General features: G+C 52.2%; 3 protein-coding genes across 3 annotated transcripts; 1 reads left to right on the top strand and 2 right to left on the bottom strand.

The window, feature by feature from the left end:
- Positions 1–6: 6 nt before the first annotated feature.
- On the bottom strand, positions 7–328 carry ETH_00007230 (Dolichyl-diphosphooligosaccharide--protein glycosyltransferase subunit STT3A-like, related; the record flags this gene model as incomplete). Its single annotated transcript, XM_013376814.1, has 2 exons — positions 7–60; positions 131–328. The coding sequence occupies 2 exons, from the start codon at positions 326–328 to the stop codon at positions 7–9; spliced, it is 252 nt and encodes an 83-aa protein (XP_013232268.1).
- A 983-nt stretch (positions 329–1,311) lies between these two features.
- On the top strand, positions 1,312–8,624 carry ETH_00007225 (uncharacterized protein; the record flags this gene model as incomplete). Its single annotated transcript, XM_013376813.1, has 16 exons — positions 1,312–1,377; positions 1,624–1,698; positions 1,844–2,146; positions 2,256–2,753; positions 2,909–3,055; positions 3,215–3,331; positions 3,476–3,925; positions 4,120–4,281; positions 4,407–4,831; positions 4,966–6,076; positions 6,223–6,631; positions 6,801–7,262; positions 7,481–7,590; positions 7,694–8,059; positions 8,162–8,343; positions 8,459–8,624. 16 exons carry the CDS (start codon positions 1,312–1,314, stop codon positions 8,622–8,624), a joined length of 5,049 nt encoding a protein of 1,682 aa, XP_013232267.1.
- An 865-nt stretch (positions 8,625–9,489) lies between these two features.
- ETH_00007220 (WD domain, G-beta repeat-containing protein, putative) lies at positions 9,490–15,737 on the bottom strand (the record flags this gene model as incomplete). Its single annotated transcript, XM_013376812.1, has 3 exons — positions 9,490–11,004; positions 11,148–14,521; positions 14,675–15,737. The coding sequence occupies 3 exons, from the start codon at positions 15,735–15,737 to the stop codon at positions 9,490–9,492; spliced, it is 5,952 nt and encodes a 1,983-aa protein (XP_013232266.1).
- Between the last annotated feature and the right edge of the window lie 1,242 nt (positions 15,738–16,979).

Here is a 16,979-nt window from a genome sequence, read left to right as displayed (position 1 = left end):
TTGTCATCAGTCCTGGGAAAAGAGTTTGCCCTGATGGCCGTCCAAGTGGATACCAACTTGCTGCAGCAAACGTCACAATGTGAGCATTCGAATCCGAAAGCACTTTGCACAAATTAAAAAAAAAGGCCACAGGTTGATTAGGGTGGGGGCTCCCTAAACAGAGTGAAGGGCGCAGAGGCTCACCATCATCGTACCAATTCCAGAACTCGCTGAAGCCCTCCTTGGCAAGGAACTTGGTTGCGCGGTGGTTGAAGTACGGGTCGAAGTCATAGATCGTTGACTCGCCCCGAATAAATGGGAACAGCCGAGTGGAAAGGCATAACAGCATTATTTGGATGAAACAGAGCACCTCAATTAGTGAACTCCATCGTTTTGCAGCAGCTTGCACCTGCACAAAAGCAATAATTTCGCCCCGATGGCTGTAGACACAGCGGCTGAAAGGCCCCACACTAGTATCATAGCTCCACAAATACCTAGACTCTCCCGGGAAAGAGGCGACATGCTACCTTTAACACTCTAAAAAAGCTGCAACTATGTAGAAAAATTGGGTGGCAATCCTTCAGGGACGACTAAGCTTGCCTTGAATGCTGTGGAACTCAGGAAAATCTTGCATAACGCGCCTTCAAATGACAAGCTGGCCTCTGGCGCGGATGAAGCATCAGCCGTTTTCTCTGTGTCTGCCAACTCAGGCTCCATCTTCAGCAACACTTTACTTCAATTGACGTAGCTCGCCCTGTTTGACACGCCTGCGTGCGGTATGTGCCACTGGGTGCTCTGCATTACACACCTGAGCTGCCGCTGCCGAAGCTGTGCGAGAATCTATTTCACAGCCCAACAGTAGTTTGCTTGATTGTCTCCAGGAAGGCGTTGAGCGCTTCCCGAAGACATTCAAGCAGCAAGCTGTTGCTACGCACGGTCTCAAGCGGTTGCGCGGGCGGATGACCGGCGACTCGGGTGCAGCCAGCCACCGTCAAAAGCCTGATAAACAGTCGCTCGAAGCCCTATGCATGCTGTATACACCTATAAAATTCCATCTTGCATTTTCAGAGCTATGCGCTTAACAGCTATTCCGATGCTAAAAGGTGCTGGTCTGCTGGGGGCACAAGACCAAGTCGGCGCAGCACAAAACCGTTCTCGCGTTGATGCAATCACTAGACCTTGACGCACGCTTGGGGAAAGCAAAGTGAAAAGTAAAGATGGCTTTTATACTCTTGTTACCACTAAAATCTGGGGCTAAGCATATGTAGAAGGCAAAGGGGAGCCGACCTGGTCCCAGTTCAGCCAGGGCCCCAGCAGGCCCCGTTGCATCGAATGCGGGATGCTCAGCGCGTAAAACAGCGCTTCGGATGCAGAAACACAATGCTTGAGCACATCACTGTGAGTTTATTGATCCTTAGCGCTACACCGCGCACCGTTTTTACTCTCACAATCTGTGAGGGGGGACTCAACTGTCCTATCCCAGCTTAACAGCCCAGCTGAGCAGAGTTCGCTGGACGTTGCTGAACGAAACACTGCTGTACTTATTCTCTAATGTTTCCCCTTTCTCCTCCATCATGCAGCCCTCCACCAATACCCCTGATATGCGTATGTGCACCGAGAGGCCTGCACGCCTTGCTACGTCAGACGTTTGATTGCGACCGGGCCAGCTCGCGGAGTAGGCGGCAGCGTTTGACCTATGTATTCTGTGACGCAGATGAGGTAAATTTGTTTTTTAGTATGCAAGAGCCTTCATACGAGCGGGATGCACTGAAGGCACAGGAATGAGTGTGGTCACTACACGAGCAGTCGAGGACTTGAACACTGCCTGCAATGCTGCGCAGCGTCCCTGCCAGTGTTTGTGCAGACACAAGATTGTCGGGGTCTTACACAGGATGCTGCTGCGGACGCTATTCCGAAAAGTGGTCCAGCCGAGTCGTGCAGTGCATCGACTGATGCAGGAGCCCACCCAGAGAAGTCTGGAACGCCCCCTAGTGGGGATCAGCACACTCCACCTCAACCAGACCAGCCTCAGGGAGGCAGCGTGAGCAGTGAAAAATGCGTTTCTGCGAGGCTTCTGTTTCCCGCGGAGCCGCCTGGCTCTGGGGTGAAGCGCGAGAAGGGCCCGCAACGTAAGAAGATTGTATCGGGAGGACAACTTGTGAACAAAGTAAGTACACAAATTAGCCAGTGCATCTGAGTATATGTAGGCCTGGTTACGGGTTTCTTTGCTTTTGATATGTTTCAAGGCTCTCTTTCCTCATGAACTGCGGCCGCAGGGCTTTCTCAAGCATACATGGATGCAGCGGATGCGCACAGAAAGGCCTTCTTGTCTCATTCTCTGTTTCGACTGGAGAAGAGTGTACGACATACGATCTGTTTGCTGCGGATGTTGCCAAAACTCCGCCTCGCCCCTCCCAGACATATCCGCCCGTCAACAGTGTTCTGCACAGTCCAGTGCGTGCTGCACTCGAGATGGCTGTAGGCAGCGTCTGGAGGCCCCGCCCGACTCTGCTGCAGCGCAGCAGCAGTTCGCTGCAGCCTCCACACACACTCAGGCTGAAGATCCGCGGCCGGGGCTGTCCACCAGCTCGGGCTCGGAGTCTCTGGCTTCAGTCTCAGCTGCTGCGGCATCCAGAACGCCGGGGGGCGTGGCGGAATCTCGAGCTGCTGTTTTCGCTCGAGGCAGCGCAGTGGCCTCTGCTGAAGCGGAAGCCATGGCTATCATTGAGTTCTTCAGGGACAGGCTCCAGAGACGCGTTGTCATCCCGAAGATGGTAAGGTTCAACGTGAAAGGCACACCGCGTGACTAGTGCAGGAGAGGGCCATGGCAAGGCTGGCACACATAAGAGCTTGCCGCTTTCCAAAGCCACATTAAGATCTGAAATGAGCGTTGAGTGCTTCTCAACTCCTCCAGCCTTTTCCTTTTCAGATTGTGTTCGTCATTCTGCCCGGCGGCATGGAAGACCCCCAGTCTGCCGTTGGCTTTCTGAAGAGGCTCAACCCAGCAGATATAGCGGCGATCTTTATAACGTGCGGCGTCGATGACTTGAAGTCAAAGCTGGAGAAACTCGAGCAGGTGCACAGCCCGAAGAAACCTCTACGAACTTCACGCAAATTTCTCCTCAATTTTGTAATCTTGATCGGCCTCACTACTGTTCTTTCTCTCATTAATCGCTTTTCCCCAGACTTTTGGCCCGACGCGTTGTCTGTGGACAGTCTCCAAATGTCTTCTCAGGTTTCCTTTGAATGTAGCGTGGAATACTACGAAAACGAAGCGCGACGTTACCGAAAGCAGACACAAGTGACATTCAAGGGAGACCGTTCTCAAACCAGTGCTTTCCATGTGTACCAGGTCCGTCTATCTTTGCAGATAATCTCATCAAGCAAAATCCCACTGCAGCTTCTCAGTTTTGTTTTTGCCTTTGTCCCCAGTAAGTCTTTCGTCTCTGCCTTCAGCAGCGCTTGCCACGGCTGCCTTTGGTGCTCATGTCCACAGACCAGATGCTTGATAAAGGCAGGGTACATGCTCGAATTTGCACAACAGCCCCACGCCGCAATGAAAAGCTACATAACAGCTTGGCAGTTCCTGACAAGCTACACGCAGATGGCCCCTGCACTGGAACGAATGACGGTGTGCAATTTGATTAGCGTGCGCATGTACCCGATGTACTTCAAAGCGAAAGAGCCAGCCAAGGCAGCTCACCACGCACGCGAGCACCGCGCAGTTCTTCGGGAAAATATCCCGGAGTCTCCCTTACAGGGCTATTTGCTGCCCCTTTGGTTGGCGCAACTGCACCAGCTGCTCGCTCAACTGTGCGAAGAAGCCATGCACTCGAGCCCTTCATCTCTTGACACGCGCGACGTGTGGCAGCTCGCTGGCTTCCACTATCAAGCCGCCGCTCGATACCTTCAACACGTCAGAGCCTGGATCAGGACTGCAAAGGAGGTGCATCCTCCCCCCTCAATGAAAGGCGGGCTGGGGGTGCCATCGCAGTGGCTGGGGCAGCCGGACACCCTTCAGGCAAGTCTCAGCTTGTTATTGTATCACTGCGGCAGCTTTTGCGATGTCTTTGTCTGCTTGTGTGTACTTTTACGAAATGTTGGGCTTGTTTGGGGTGTGGGTGCACTGTCTTTGTACAGCATGGAGCAGCTGCCTTCGCAACGTCAGGCTCCCAAAACCCCGAAGCAGCTGCAGCCGCTGCACAGAAAGAAGTGTTCCTTCGATTTATCTTCTTTTTCAACGAGGCTCAAGTGCTAACGCATGCAACGCACTTGTTGTCTAAAGCCCATATCGCTTACAAGGTCTGTTTCGTGAATAGCGTAAAAATTGCAAGTTTCGGTAGTTTCAGAGTAGTTAGAAGGGCTTTGTGCCTATTCATGCCCTTGCACTGGCAAAATGATGTGAACGCGTTGTTCTGCGCTTTCAGCTTGTTGGAGGCTACCGCAGTTGTCCGATCTTGGCTTGTGAGCTCGCCGACGCCATGTTTGATGGCCATCGGATGATGACGGCGCGCCAGCTGTACTTCACTTTAGCCACGGCTTTTGCGTCGCACACTTACGGCCACCAGACATCGTGGCAGCTCGAATCCAAGCCAGCGGAGTGTACCACTGCGGAGTCTGGCACGCCGCAGCAAAGTGTCGATATTTCGTGTCATGAAAACGCCGAGGATCAAAGTGCTGCCTCCTTGCAAGCGGCGACGGATGGAGAAGCTGCAGATCCTGAAGTTTCTTCAGTTACTCATGCAACTCCGCCTACGGAGCAACCAAGGAGGTTAAGTCAGCCAGTGGCAAACGAGCCACAAATTTCTGTTGGAAGCAGCATGCGCTTTTCTGGGGCGGTTCGGAGCACAGGGTAAGAAAAGTTTCTCTGACGGTGCTAACTGCTCCAGTGCCTGCAGGTTTGTTGTGGGCATCGTGTACTCCAGCGTCTGTGTATTGACGCAGCTTCTCTATTGCTTACGAGGATACCTGCTTTGTTTGTTGCAGCTGGTGGCCGTTATATCGATACGTTTTGGCGCGGCTCACTCTGTGCACGTCCCACTTGCTATCTATCCCCTCTGCGGAGTTCTTGTATGAAATAGCTCGAGTTGACTTGCGATCAAGCTCGGCCGTTGGTGATCAGGGCCTGTGTCGCCCAACTGGTGGAGATACTCAGCTCCCTTCTGCGGCAGCTTCGACACCTGGCTCACATGTCGTGTCTACGGTGGCAACTGCTGTAGGAGCCCAGGCAGATGCTAAGAGCTGCCATATTGCACTTAAGGCCTCATTTGAGATACTTAACCTTCTTGCGTTGAGAGAAGACAGTGAGGACTTTGACGGCTTGAAACGAAAGCAAATGCACCAATTTGTGGAAAAGCTGTTGCCTTTGCTAAGACGCTTTGAGCAACGCTCGGGCGACAGCCAGTGGCTGTTTCATGTAGACCTGCATGCAGTGGTGGTGTGGACCGACCTGTGCGCTGAGCTGCATCGTCAACATATTATCTCAGGAAGTGGACTACTTCTGAAACGCCACTTCTTTCTTCCCAGCGCGCACGCTGACAGGGATTCAACCTGGGAAGGCGTGGTCATTGGCAGAGTGTGCTTTCAGCACCGTCTGGGATTTGACATCTCAGTGTCAAATTGGGCCAATCTTGTAACCAGCACGGGAAAGAAGGCACGGTGCTACCTAGAAATTTTAAATTGCTCGCAGAAATTTGTGGGAGAGCAGGCTGGATCAACCTCTCCTACAGAGCCTGCATCCCTCACATTGCCTCATGAAGCCCTATGCTACTGTAATATATATCTGGCACCGCCAGAGTTAAAGGATCTTAGCGGCGCAACAGTGCGCCGCCTGCAGGTTTCATGGGCATTGTGCCCTTCAGTTTGCTTCCAGCTAGCTACTTTGTGCTCCGTGGAGGGGGAGTTGTCTAGACTACCTGGCGGAGTGGTGGCTCCAAGTAGCCCTCTCAAGACTGAAGCGGTGCCTAACGGCTGCTGGCCCTCCCCAATTAGGCGGGCTATTCGCTTCCACAAGCTGTGCATACCTCCGCCTCCACTTTGTGATGTTGAGCGTCCCGGCTTAGCTGAGCCCTTCCTGCCATCGCTGTGCCTATCGAAAGTAGGTCAAACAGCGCGGGTCGATTCAGTATGAATTTCCTTCCTTCAAGCTTCCCAAGCCCGTATCTACGTTGATGGCAAGCACCACCCGGTTTCTCACACGCATGTTCCAACTTCCGCCAAATGTGCACGGTTTCTGCCCATCAGGATTCTTTTGAGCTTAGTACAGTTGGCGACCCTCAATCGAAGTACATTTGGATCGGCGAGCTTGCACCCTATACAGTTCGGCTAACCGTAAAGCAAGACTGGGAGCTCTGCAAATTCAGCATCGGCGTACAGTGTACGGCGCAGGAGTCTGGGAGTGTGAATGATCGCACAGTTGACACATCTGTGCTTCTGGAAGATGAATTCGAGTCCTTTTTGATAGATTCGAGCTTGCTTCAAGAGCTGGATGATTGCGGAGCTGGAAATGCAAATGGCGGGGAGCAAGAACAAACGAATGGTACATGCGCGGATTTGCCAAACTGCACCAAGCTCCTGCGGCTCCCCACCAATGGGTCTCCGTGCATGCCATTCACACTAACGAGGGATGATCAAGTATTTAGGCGCAACTCAGGTACGTTTTGCGTCGTATTTGCGTTCCTTTAATATTGAAATCACAATCTTTATATGCGGAATTCCGTGCCGCATTAAACTGAGGACGATACGGTACAGCCTTCACCAGTGAATGTATTTTTGGGGGTAGTGGTGGCTGTGCGTGTTGATGACGACTCCCACGTATGCAGGACAGAATCGGGGGACTGTAGGCAGGGAACGGACAGCCTCCCTATTGGTATTCGATCCGCGCAAATATAGCTGCAAGTTTACTGCTAAGGAGTTGAAGATCCTTGTTGGAGAGGCGACACAGGAAGCTGTTTCTGGCGGAGTGCCTGATGTTTTGGAGACGGCCAAAGTTGTCTGTATACCCATGTTCCTTCGTTTGCGTCGCGCGGGGACATTTGAAGTTCGCGTAACAGTAGATGTGAACCTTGATGATATTGTTCAGAGGCTGACGACGTCCAGCTCTGTGGAGTGCCAGCGCTGCTTCGATTTAACATCCAGCCCGATCTATCTTCCTCCACTAGGCACTGATGGTTCTTGCGAGGCCTACCGTGTAAATGTCACAAACGTTTCGTGCACTGCTCTCCAGCTCAGGGACATTCAGTTCTCGAGTCTCGAAGTTTCGTGCGCCCCGTCAGATGCACCAGGTTTGCCTTCACGAGTATAATTGCTAAGCGCTACACCTCACAAGATTAACATGCAAAATGCAGGAATATCTGAGCCGGCATATTCAGAATGCCTAACTAATTGCGGACGAGCTCGTAATCTATGTTCTATTCCGTTTGCGCCCATGACTGTGCCTGAATGATATTGCGTGATGGTTTTGCATTTTCATCTCTTAAAGCTAACGATATGTGCGTTGCAGGCAACTCGTTAGGGCAACAACTGATTACTCCGGAACTGCCTTGCACTCTTCTGCCGGGCGAATCATGGTCAGGGATTTCAAGGATGAAAGATTCGGCTCGCCGACAAGCAGTGAGCCGTCTGTTTTTCGGAGTACTTGTCATTTCTACGCCAAACCGTGTGTGAGGTGCATTACTAGTAGCCGCAGTGCTATTTGTGAATGTCCCACTTTCAGGTGTTCATGAAGTACGCCCGGACAAGAGACAATCTCCCGTTTCCATTCTGTTGTGTTAACCTCGGCATCACGGAGAACTTAACTATTGTCAGTCTTACAGCATCAAATCTACCGAGAAATCCAGTAACAGAAAGCTGCAGTGGCATGCTGAACTTGGCAGTTTTTGTGCTAACGGCCGCACCATTAAATGGTATTTCTCACTCGTTGCCTGCGGCTGTGCATTCCGGACAGGCAAGCCTACCACCAATACTTAAGCCGCTGTCACTGCAGTGCCTCCAGATTAACGTGGCTCACCCAATCACGTCGGCTGTGGGTGTGCCGTTCATGTTTTCGGCAACTTTTGGAAATATAACTCGAGAGGCAATGGTGAGCTTCGGCCATCTCTACAAGCGAACGCTTTAGAACGACTGTTGCAATTTAGGGCTCACAGAACAGTCATTGAAGCAACTATGCTCTTTCGCTGCGCAGGAGCTGCTTGTAAGCTTGTCTTATCCTCATGAAGACGGTCCGAACGGACTGGATTCAGCTGACCCTTTTTCAGTGCCATTCTCGCCTACATGCCCATTCATGGTCGGCGGACAAATCAAGACGCAAGTTATCATTCTTCCTCTTAGCAAGAAGACGCTTCACTGGACTCTCGTCCCATCAAGGTGAGGCGCCATGTGCGCGCTTCGTCCTTCAGTAACTGTGGTGAAATGCTCTCAGCAATGAACGCGCTGCCTGTATCCCAGTTCTGCGAGTCGTGTTGTGTATTTACGAGGTCAGGCCAGGATCGTATAGGCTACCGACAGTACGTGTTGAGGGGAAGGCGAAGGCTTCGAACCCAGGACTACTGAAGGGGACAGTGCCCCTCACTGCAGCATGCGAAGCTAGCGAGACCAGTTGGGAATGCGCCTCCAACCCCGCTCACGTTCTTGTCTTCTCGAAGTAGTGCATTTAGAAATACGAAAGTACCGCCTTTTGTTTGCAGTGTCGTGCTCATGCGGAAAGGCACTCACTGTGCCGCCAGCGCAGCCAGCAAGGGGAGCACTGCCTACGCTGAGCCAAAGTTTGCCTTTTTGTTTCGAAAGGTAGAACGAAATAGCTGTTTCTGACAGCTTCCGCGTCCGGGCGTTGCATAGAAGTACAGTGTGATATCTTTTTTTCCAAGTTATGTGTGCAATGGCTAGCGGGAATCCGCTGTAGACTGCCCCTGAACCTAGAACAGCTACCCCGCCCCCAAGGAGAGAACCATCAGAGCCAGACGGAGAGCTCCGCGGCTGCCAGTGTTGCACTTCACGGGCGCCTGTAATGTCTAAGTCGAGGTCCCATTGGACCCCATCCACTGAAATTAGACTCCAGCCTGAAGTTGTTTCTCCACGTACGAACACACACTTTCCTGGCGCCCTCTGTTCGCTTACTTAGGATGGACATGCTTCTGAAAAACGCCTCATTTTGTGCCCATTTTGAAGCCTAGAACTCGGCGTTGCTGCCTAGTGCTGCTATTGATCTTGTGACTGCCCAGAAATCCAAACGGTCGATGCCATGCAATGCATGACACAGATGTGAAAGTTAGAAAGCGAAAGTTCAGTTGCATTGTGCAAGGAGCAAAGCTTGCTTGCGAAACGTCAATAAGCTGTTAAATTGCCAGTGGCTGGGCTTAGACGCAGCACTATGTACAACAACTGCGCCGGGAAGCCACCGGCCACAACGGGCTTCCTAGGAAGTAAGCAGCACTTCCACGCCTAGCAAAATCTAAATGTCTATTCCAACGTGACCATGTTCCATGCAGCTTAACAAAACCGGCATGCTCACCGTTATCCCAGCATAGTCGCTGGTAGCTCTGACATTGCCACAAAGGAAGAATCTCCATTAGCCGCCTCTACTTGGTCTTTTGTTGCAAGTAGTGCACCAACAAGTCTCCGTTCCTGCGGGTGTGACCTAAGCGACTGCACGTATTCTTCCACAACGCTGCTCTCTGGGCTACCAGCGCCTGCCTCCTGAAATAAACTGGAAGGATTTCGCATTCCCTCCTGCGAAATGAGCCAAGGAGCTCCCGGAGCAACCACAGCCTGGCGCATTCTCTCGAGCACTTCACGGTCTAAAAGTTGAATAGGGCATCCACTAAGGTGCCTTAGGGCATTGCGTAGCACGGTGGCGACCGGGCTGCGACTCATGCCCGCAGCTGTGGCCAAAGCAGCATCGCTCATGGCGCTCAGTCCCAACGCCATGTGTGACCGTAAGTATATGCGAAGGTTCAGCAGTTCTCCTTGGAGGTCCGCTAGTGTCGCTAGTCCATGGGATGAACGGACACGGATGAACGGCCGGAGCAGCCCTTCGAGACTAACCACACCCAAATCACGTCCAAGACGACTGAAAACTCGAAAAAACCCTTCCTCAGTTCCGGCTGTGATGAATTCCTTTCCTCCTTGCAGATAGACCGCCCGGCGAAAGTTCGTCTCAGCGTTGACAGGAGGAATAGCAAATGATTGCGGAAATACGGTATAAGACCGCAGGCAGACCTGCCGCAGCGCCGCATCTACGCCGCTACAAAGGAGCCATTCGTCCGAATCATCAAAGCAGCACATTACACTCAGACTGCCAGTGTCAACAGTCAACAACGGCTGGTGACCGTTGATCCGCTGACGGAGATCCCAAAGTCTGCAGGTCTGGTCAAAAGATGCTGTGACGAAAAGATGAGGAGATGTGTGTGCAAATCTCACAATGTTAATGCTGTCAGAATGGAGATTCCTCAAGGCGCCTAACCTTGCACCAGTGGCCACATCATGTATGGTAAGGTCTGGGCTTCTCCCTGACACAAGCAAGTAGTCATCTGTACTATTAACGGAGACAGAGCTCAGGTCATCGCACGCGCAGTACTGATGTACAATGCGCAAAGACGCAGTGCCTTCTCTACTCAGCCGGTCACCCCGACCACAGCGCCTTATCCACGTCAATGCAGCCGTCACTGTCGAGATGTCCAAACAATCTTCACGGTCAGCCGAGTATTGCTCTTCATGGTTTGCTTCACACTCACCCACTTCCGTACTTTGCTGCTGCAGTGCAAACTGTCTAGACTGGGCGTTTAGGGATGGAAATGGCTGTGAAGAGGAAACTGCAGCTTTGGTCATCCTCCCACGCTCGCCCTTTAGCTCGTTCGAAAAAATTTCATCTTGTTCTCTCCAGCGAACAACGTATGGAATCCCGGAAACTCCAGCAGCGCATACAAACAATTCGGGGTGGTGTTTGAGCCAGGAAAGTCCTAAAATTGGATGGCTATCCACAAGTTCTGTTCCCAGTACAGCGTCTCGCTCCCAGTCAAGAACACGCACCTGAGCACAAAGTAGTCACAAGCATTCGTAAAAAATGACACATCATAACCAACTCCCATAGCACAACAAACTGAAAATATATAAAACTTTTGATTCTCGGCCTCTTTAAGTCTGACATTGAGATAGGCAGCTCCTGAACCTACCCTTCCATCATTGTTGCCTGTGAGTAGCACATTCGTCTTTTCTGGATGGTACTCAAACTGCCGCGCATTCACTGACGACTGCAGAATCCATGGCTTGCACGGCTTTGAGTCCAGCTCTGCTACCAGGATGCCCGTAGGTCGCTGAGCAGAAGGATCCGCAGACGCTGTTAGATGCACGTCGCAATCCGACGAAGTGCTAGAAATTTCGGCAGTCTGGCCACGCCACACTGCATTTTCATCAGAGAAGTTTAAAGCACTGGACGGTTGCGCTGTCTGCAACGTATCCAGCATTGTACAATCAGGAGACAAGGATCCCTCAAGCCCGTCAGGAACACGATTCTCTGTGGCAGACTGATCAGGCAAGGGTTGAAACTGTCCAGTTAACACCTGCTCCTCCCGCTGTGGCTGCAGTTGCTCCTGAACATCGCTAGATTCAACCATCTGGCGGATGGGCTCCGAAGCAGCCTCACGATGCAGGACTAAAGTGGGTTCACCGTCAGCTGGTGTATCCATCACCACCGAAAGCGTGCAATCCTGTGCCCAAGTGAAAAGCGGAGATAATAACCACGGGCTTGAGTCCTTTGGCAACCTCCTGTCCGCAGGATCGTGCTGATGCGCACTCCACGATGACGAACCAGTGCCATTCTGACTTCCCCCTGAATTTCCCCTACGACGCCCGTGTTTCTGCCCCGAAAAGTTCTCTATATCACATGTCAGTGTCAAACAGCGTGTGCATGCCGACGCAGCATGCCTGGCGGAAGAAAAAGGCACAACAGTAAGCGTCAGGCGCTCACATGACATGAGACGCAAGTCTGCAGTCAACTTTGCCGAGGGTAATGGCTGCTGTTCAAGATGATGCTCCCTGCTTGGATGGGTTGATGCAAGCCAGAAGCGCAGGACAGAAGACTGAGATAAATGAGCTGCTAGGCCGCCTTTTCCTTTGCGGCGGCGAGATTGAGGGCGATTTCCCCTGTTATATAGGTGTGTGCTGCTCATTGTTGTCTCCCCTGATCGCGCAGCACATATTAATGGTAGCATATACTTCCTATCGGCCAGGGTGAGGAAAAGCAATCGGGCCAAGTCAGCTGCTGTTGCATCAGCTGGCAAGAGCAGTGGCACGTCCTCTGGAAGTGCCGTCCATGACGCTGCAGCCGTAGCGTCCCACTCGGTACCAAAGCCGCAACAATCCTGCATCCCGCGCGGCCACATAACACCATTTGCTGGTGGTAGACAGGTGCGCACAAAAAGCAACAAACCATGGCCAGGTTGCAAAGGTGGGTTCTCCACCCTCCAGCCCCCTGCAGGTAGGCTGAAGTTTTGCGCAAAAAGTTCGCGTGTCGATGTCCAATTGGCACCTGTCGCGCTCATTTCACGAGCTCTAGGATGCTCCTGGTCACTTGAAGATGCTTCTTCGCGTTCCGTTTCTCTGGCGCTTGACAGATGATTTTCACTTGCTTGCCTTGAACTGTGCCAAGAATTTAATGCCCTATGATGCCTCTGGTGTCGCAGAACTGACGCACCTGTGCCTGCTGTTTCTGCATTGGCTACAAACGGCCAACTACTTTCCGACTCGGCAGGGCTGTCGCTGGCATCCGGAGATCGAGTGGCTCTTGCTGGCATCGAGCAGCCGCTTCGACGTCGAAAAGCACCAAGCTGTCCAATACAGACAGACAAAAAAGAATGAGACCTACGGGGCTGCGCACGTGTTGCGGACGGTGAACGAAGACACGCTGAATCTTCCGACGCACCACGTCGCACCATGTCACAAAGCTCTCGTTCATTAAACAGCTCCTCTTGAGTTGGTATCTTTAATTCTGAAGGTATTTTGAAGGGCCGAAAATCGTTCACAGGGGCAGCTGTTCTTTGGGGCTTTCCTCCGCTTTTGGCAGGAGTAGAAGTTTCAAGGGATTTCCCCCCACATTTCCCCTCTGCCTCTGCATCTAGGGGAAAGCCTAATGGCGTCGTCAACTGGACAGCACCCTGTATAGGCAGCTGCTTTTCTGGCGGCAGCACACAAGCTGAACCTCCTAGCTGCAGACTATTCCTGGATCTTGCTGCGCCGGGTGGGCGTAATACTGAAGTGAACGCCGCGCCAGCCGCTGCAAGAGCATTCACTGCAGTTGTCAGTGCATCCCTTGAGATGCTGCTGAAAACGGTAGAGGCTAAAGCCAAAGAGGCTTCGGTCAGTGCTGCGCTTGCAAGTGTCGACGAGCGCAGGAGGCGTCGAAGACGATCCGCAAACATCCGCTGGAAGCACGGCAGACCTAAACGAGAATGAATGCTTACACACTCTCCTGCTTGTCCGTTTACAGGTGCTGCATTCACCACAGAACTAGTCACACAAAGCGCCTGCCCTGACCCAGCTGGAGCAGATTCACCTCCCATCTGACCGTGATTTCCGTAACCGCCATTGGATGACGGAATGTTTACCGCCCCTCGTTGCGTCGTGAAGCCAGAGACAAGGCGAGAGGGCTGTATATCGCACTCCGCTACTTCCTCCTGGTCGTCTTCGTGTTCATCTCTTTCAATTACATGCAGATCCACTCTGAATATCCTGGAGTGACGAGCAGCAAGTGTTGCCGTCGCGGCCGCAGCAGTCGTGATCGCTGCTGTCGCACTAGAGGTTGCAAATGCAACGAGCAGTGCCCCAACGAAAATAGCTGCCGCAGTTGTTCCATTAGAGAGGGGTGAGAGAAGGGTTGCAAAAACGCTTTCGCGACCAAGAACGTCGAAAATCAACCGATCACCCTGCACTCCATCCACTTCTGGTGTTTGCCGCGATGGCCGTGGACGGTTATCGTCCACAATATTAGGAACCGTCCTTCTCTCCTCACGCCTCCAGCCGCGGTCCAATTGGGCTAGAGCGTCTGATTCAAGCGTGCCATAGGGGGGAAGTGGCCACACGAAGGTGCAGTCGCCAGTTGCCTCGGCAGCACAACATGACGAGTGCGCAGACGGCTCCTGCAGATGACGCAGTGAGACCTGCCATTCAAGTAAATAGTGCTGGTCGCGTAGAATTTCTGCTACGCATAGTCCAGGCCTGTTTCCCGGTCTCAAGTGACGTAGTCTCATGGGTTGACGAATGTTGAGTGCCCTTTTAACAAACGTAGAAACAAAGTCTTGAGGGTTTAGCCACTTGTCCCGGTTATTGCACTTCAATTGACGCTGCTTTTCATGTTCCCCGCCACCGCAATCCTGACCATCCACCGAAGACGTTCCTCCAAGCGTGGAACAGCGGCAAGCACTTGTAAGATCAGGAACCGCAGGGTGCATAGGAAACTGCAGTTCTAGTTCCCTGACGTGAATATAAATCCTGGGACCCGGACTAACCCGATTAAGCAGGAACAGGAAACGCCAGTCCACTGACTCGTGCACTGCGAGAAGACAAGGAGCAAACAATACGCAAAACTGCAGGATTGCAGAGACATTTGCGCAAACAAATTTCAAAATTCAAATTTCTAGAAGGGCATTCCACCAGCAAGTCTACTACCCCTACTATCCAGCCATAAATTTGCGCTGTAGCTCACATGTGCATCCAGGCAAGGCTTGGAGCCCTCTGCAGTGCGTCCCTGCACCGTGCGCCGCATTCGCAGCAGTCCGCTGGTATATGAATTTCGGGTGACAACGTGTAGTCCATAAGAACTCTTCACAAGCACTAGAGGGGTCGGACCGTCCACCTTCACACCGGCTGCGGGCTGTTGAATCCGACGATGAGGAGTCCGCCTGATCAGCGTCGCTCAAGCTTCCCGGGCCTAAGCAACTCTGGTTGCTTTCTAGGGAACTGCGGATTACGTTGTCCACATAAAAGCTACTCTTTCCTTGCTTTAAAAGATTTCTGTGGACACGCGATTCAGGGTTCGGTCCTGTTTGCTTGGCGTTAGAAGCGCATTTGACCGTTTTCTCCTTAACCCTCTTCCGATACTGCCGACGAAGCACACCAGCATTGGGGGAACATGTAGCAAGGCCAGCTGAGAAGCAAAGCGCCCTCCATGTGTCTCTGTGATAAGCTATCCATCGGAGGCTTTTGCAGACTGATGCAAGCGCTACTACATCCTCAGCATCCAGGAAGATGGCTACATGTCCAAACACCGCAGCAGGCAATGGAGTCTGGGACAGAGGCAGCACTGTCCGCTTCTCAGGCTGTGAGCGAGCTGTACATCTACCCGACTTTTCAGATGCCACGGACTCTTCGCTACCTGCTCTGTCACAAAACCACAGGGGTCGGCCAAAAAAACCCAAGCCACCTAAGTCCGACGGGCCCTCAGAGCTTGGCATGGGAGATTTATGCTCCTCTATGCGATAAGTAGCGCTCGGCTGCACTCTTGGAGGCATCGCAGGCCTTGTTCTACAGATCGCGTGTTCCGAAGGCCCCACGATGGAGCCCTGCAAACATTCCTGCGGCGTCATAGCGTGGCACCCACGACAGCATGCTTCAGACTCTCCCGTGGCTGCAACAGTCGTGCTGCCTCGGGGAGTCTTGTTGCGGCAAGAGTCTTCATCTGGAAACAGCCCCGCTTCTAACTGCTGAGTCAGCCGGGAAGAATGGAACACTTGCCGCCCTGGCTGTCTGCTGCTGGCCGGCAACACCATCAAGGATGGAGCTGCAACGGTCCACAGTTGAGTTTTCAAGTTGAAGAGGTACTTAATGGTGGGAAAGTGGCAGGATTAGCTGCATGCCCTAAGGTGAAACCATGTTACACACGGGCGGTACCTGTACTCTGCGTCATCGCTGGCTCCTGGAATTCAACGTGCTGGGAGTTTAAAAAAAGCAACAGAGCTATCGGAAGCGTATAGATACCTCTAATGGTGAAGTACTGGAATAGGGTGCTCACCCCGCAGACAACAGTAGAGTAAGAAACCATGCGGAGGCAATGCCGACGCCGCACCTGATCCAGCGGCCTACCCCTGGCTTTACTGCTCTAACGTCCCGCTTATAAGCTACAGGTCATTCATGTCGCTCAAGAAGCATATAAATTTGTCATTGTTTCAGACCATTTTGCTGCATGGTAATTTTCCCGCCATCTGAGCGTCTGCGGTAGGCATCTGCTACCAGTGCTGAGGCGTCCACGCAACGCTGATGGAGGAGCTTAGCGGCGGATTCCAAACACGGGTTCTTCAGTTGCTACAAATAATTAATTAATTATCAAGTAATGCTTACAAGCATGCATATCACACGCGCTTTACCGGCGTGTGCGGGAGGAATTCCTCACTGCACAGCTGAACCCCAGTTGTGCTGAACTTCGTTACAGAGAGATAAACAGCCTTCCGTTACTTTATCCTAGTATACAGCGGCTCAAATGTACGACTGGCCGTCTCATTGGCAACTGTAGGTGGCCGCCTTTGCCATAATTGCTATGGGATCCCCGCCGTTCCACCACGAAACCACTCCAGCACCGAAATGAGTTTTGGAAGCACAAGAAGGCACGCTGAGACCAGCGTGTGTATATTCCAATGTTTCTAACTTCATGGTTGCCATTGCTGCGGCTTACACGCAGCTTCTTTTGCCATGCGTTGCCCCGCATTTCATCGCTACAGGGGTCTACAACCACAAATACCCACTTAATAATAATACTGGCCACCGGTTAGCTTTTCGTCAACAACAAGGAACAGCTCTGTGCTCCCACTTCAGTTGAACAGGAATGCTCGGCTACGTCCACATTACCCAAGGAAGAAACGAGTTCACCCGTGCACGGACGTCGTATTGAGGCCATTGCTTCTGGTCCGTTTGCTTGTAGCTTAAACTGTGTTAATTCTGTAGTCTTTAGAACAATCTAGCCCTCTAACTTGTTCCCCGTGCATGTGTCAAAAGGCGCTCCTGACAGGAACGGAGAG

Source organism: Eimeria tenella, genomic scaffold (assembly GCF_000499545.2).
Source record: "Eimeria tenella Houghton genomic scaffold, Eth_scaff40, whole genome shotgun sequence".
NCBI lineage: Eukaryota > Apicomplexa > Conoidasida > Eucoccidiorida > Eimeriidae > Eimeria > Eimeria tenella.
Note: the sequence above shows the minus strand (reverse complement) of the source record. Positions and strands in the feature narration are given on the sequence as shown.